This window comes from Nesoenas mayeri (assembly GCF_963082525.1).
Source record: "Nesoenas mayeri genome assembly, chromosome: 5".
NCBI classification, from domain to species: Eukaryota; Metazoa; Chordata; class Aves; order Columbiformes; family Columbidae; genus Nesoenas; species Nesoenas mayeri.
In genome coordinates, this window is record NC_137548.1 from 57,381,946 (window position 1) to 57,385,464 (window position 3,519).

At 47.5% G+C, this 3,519-nt stretch overlaps 1 protein-coding gene across 1 annotated transcript; it reads right to left on the reverse strand.

The window, feature by feature from the left end:
- Positions 1–202: 202 nt before the first annotated feature.
- Positions 203–3,283, reverse strand: RPL27A (ribosomal protein L27a). The gene is made up of 5 exons (XM_080345985.1): positions 3,212–3,283; positions 2,847–2,910; positions 2,202–2,277; positions 1,158–1,332; positions 203–385 (listed from the first exon to the last, which is right to left on the reverse strand). Exons 1-5 carry the CDS (start codon positions 3,212–3,214, stop codon positions 257–259), a joined length of 447 nt encoding a protein of 148 aa, XP_080202111.1. The 5' UTR covers positions 3,215–3,283; the 3' UTR covers positions 203–256.
- Positions 3,284–3,519: the final 236 nt, after the last annotated feature.

Genomic DNA, 3,519 nt, shown 5'->3' on the forward strand with positions numbered 1-3,519 from the left:
ACCCCATAAAGACAAAATGATGAGATATCTCTACATGCCAAATGCTGGACACTCTAGCCAGGCAATTCCAAAAGCCAGTGAGGAGCACTCAAGCCACTAATCAGAAAACTGCCAGAAATAACTAACCGGACAAGACTGAAGTGCAAACAGTGTCTGGAGAACAAGCCAGAGGAAAAAAAAAAAAATCAGAAACTTCTGTAAATCAGGAATTTTACACATCGTTTTTATTCAAAAAATTTGAATAAAACACAGGCCTTCATGCCACAAGCACACAGGCACCACCAACTGCTTTGATCTTCTCCTCTGCTCTTCTGCTGAAGAACTTTGCTTTCACAATTACAGGCTGCTTGGGCAGTTTCCCCTTACCCAGGACTTTGTAATAGCCCTAGAAAATTTAAAAAAAAAAAAACATTAAGTGTTTGTGATCAGCTTGCACGCTCCTGCATTCAGATCTGTCTTTCAATATATACCTGTTAAAACCTAAACCATTATCTCCATGACCTCACCAAGTGTGTCTCCCGTATCAAACTGGTATGAATGAAAGGAAGAAAAATATTCTCATTTCATTCCTGTCCCTTACATTAAAATGACAAACATGGCACAAGCCACTGAAGTCACTGCTTGTTAGGAGTGGCATAACTGGCCAAGGCAGGTATCTTAATTTGTGACACACAATACACTCACTTGGCAGACTAGTAAGTGTCGCTGATTCGGTGGCTGGCTGAGACATAAGACATCACAGCCAGTGAATAGTGATCAGACATTTATGTCCGAGAACTATAGCACACCAAGACAATCAAACATGTTCTGATGTGACTCTAGTCTCGATATCAGAGAAGTGGCTTCGTACAAATGAAAAGTTCTACCGTGTTTTTATGCAGTCTCTCAGTAACACACTAAACAAGTAATCTCACCACCTTCCAAAATAAGGGAAGTCCCTGTCTGCAATCATGCAGAAACATGACATGTTCTTACAGGCAAAAAACAGAAGTACCTGTGCAACTACTTATATGCCAAGATACTTGTCCTGAGAAGGTTACAAATATTCAAGCATTGTAGCTCATTTGCAGTGGATATGCATATCCTACTTGGATATGCAAATATACATTACACATGAAGTGACCAGGAATTGTAGATTTCAATGAGCAGAAACTTACTGAGCGCACAACATCGATCACAGGGGCCAGTCCAGCCTCATTTTTTGCATAATTGAGCCTTGTCTGTTCACTGACAAGCGTCCATAGTTTATCCAAATTGAGAGTAGGACAGAACTTTTGGTTTCTCTTCAAGTGATAGTGTCTCATGCCTACTTTTCCAAAGTATCCAGGGTGACTGTGAAAGAAAGATATTCCTTGTTAGATCACATTTTTAATTCATCCTGAACAGGTAAGACTACAAATTAACACTGGAACAAGCATCTTACTTGATCAAAGTAATCAAATTTCACATTATACGTTTACTCATATTAGTACACTTAGTATTCAAGTGTAATAATCATTAGTATCCAAAGCAAGGGAAAATTATTTTCTCTTTAAGGGTTTTTTCTCCACTGAACCCACAACTCAACCCCCTCACTAGTGAGGCTGGCCCAGTCCTGTATTTCTGAGGCAACCCCAACCCAGTGACACTAGGGAGGGCTGCGCCTGCCCTCCCAAGTAGTTAATTAATCCCAAGTAGTTTCAGCACTCTTGTCACTAACCTGGTGACTGACTGTGTCAAGAACAGTCACAGCCAGTGAATATAGATTAGTGGTTCCTGTCCGAGTACTCTAGCACACCAGGACAACAGGCAGCGTCCAGATGTGACTCTAGTCTCGGCAATAAAACAACATCCCTTACCTTTACAGTATGCAGCTAAATAGGATTTAACATAACATTTAACATTAACAGGACTTTAATATAACATTTTGAATGTAACATAAATTTAGCATAACATTTTGTGTGTACATTGTTTAGCAGGGAACACATTGTAACAAGCCAGTTTGGTCAAGTTCACCAAATGCTGCACTGAATTCATAGACACCTGGTTTAAGTGAAAGGGCTGTTGATTTTAGGGTAAACAGGGACATGAGCTGACCATAGCTCTAATGCCCCACTTCATGTAAAAGGAAAAAACATATACGACTGCAGGGAATTTTGTTTATTCACATTTCTACTTTAGAAACATACATTTTGTAGTATATATTTAAAATGTTAGCTTACTATTTATCAAAATTAATCCTGTGATGGTGCATACCACCAGCATTACCACGCCCTCCAGGATGTTTCCTGTGTTTGCCTACAAAGAAAAATTCAAATTCATTACACTAAGAATATTACAACAAATACTTGAGGTTAGAAGTATGTTCAATGTCAATTTAAGCTAATTATTTTTATTCTATCCCCTATGCTGAATTTATCACAATTCAGCAAAATGAACCAACTAAAAACTAACACTATAGGAGAAAAAAATAACCAAAACATGCCTGTGGTTAGCGTACAAGAGGACACCAGGGCTAGCACAAATGGGCTAACAAGAAAAGGCGGGAATGGCCAAAGCGTTAGAAAGGACACAGCACTGTCCTGTAAGCTTAAGATGTCACAGAACGAGTACCTATCACCTGAACACCACTGAAGTTAATGTACAAAATCCGCCAGACTTCGGATCAGCCCAGCGCTGTGGCATCTGCCCCCACAGCACCAGCAGCACCCACGCACGCTGTAGTCTTCAGCGCTGCTCACTGCTACCTACAGCGTGTGCAAGACCCCGCACCACAGCCACATTTCTCTGCAACCCGCAAAGAACCATCTGCATCCCCCAGCGCCGAGAGGCACCAATCGGCACAACCCCGCGGGCCCTCCACTCACCAACGCGGCCGTGGCCGTGGCTAACGTGTCCCCGCAGCTTCCGGGTCTTCCTTAGCCTGGAAGGCTGTGGGAAAGTGGGAGAGCAACTGTGAGCAAAACGGGCAGCAAGAGGCAGCGTAACCACCCGCCCTCCCCCGCGGCCGGCGCTGCTCCGCGGCCGCAGCCCCTCGGCAGCCACGCAGCCAGGCGCCATGGCGGCCTCGCCGCACCGCGCTGCCCCGCCGTGCCCTCATCAGGCCGCGGGCTCGGAGAAGCGTCTCTCCCCGGCCACCCGCCACTCCCCAGCCATGTCCCGCCGCGGGAGCGCGGGCCGGCGGCCGCGGAGCCCCCAGCCCGGCCCGGCCCGGCCCAGCGGCAGCACCCACCATCTTGTCGGCGTGCGAGAGGGAAGAGAAAGAGCGCGGCGCTCGCGAGAGCGGGGAAAGGCGGAGCGGGGCGGAAGTGGGGCCGGGCCGGGCCGAGATCTCGCGAGGTTTGGCTGAGGCGCCCGGAGCGGAGCGAGTCTCGCGAGATCGCGGTAGCCCCGGAGCTGAGGGATCGGCGGGGACGGGCCGGGGGAGCAACGCGGGTTTGGGGCGGGCCGAGCCGCCCTGGAGCAGCGCCTCAGGCGGCTTCCGAAGCGGGAGGGGTCTGGGAGGGCGGTGTTCCGCCCTGCCTCACCCGTGGCTTCCAG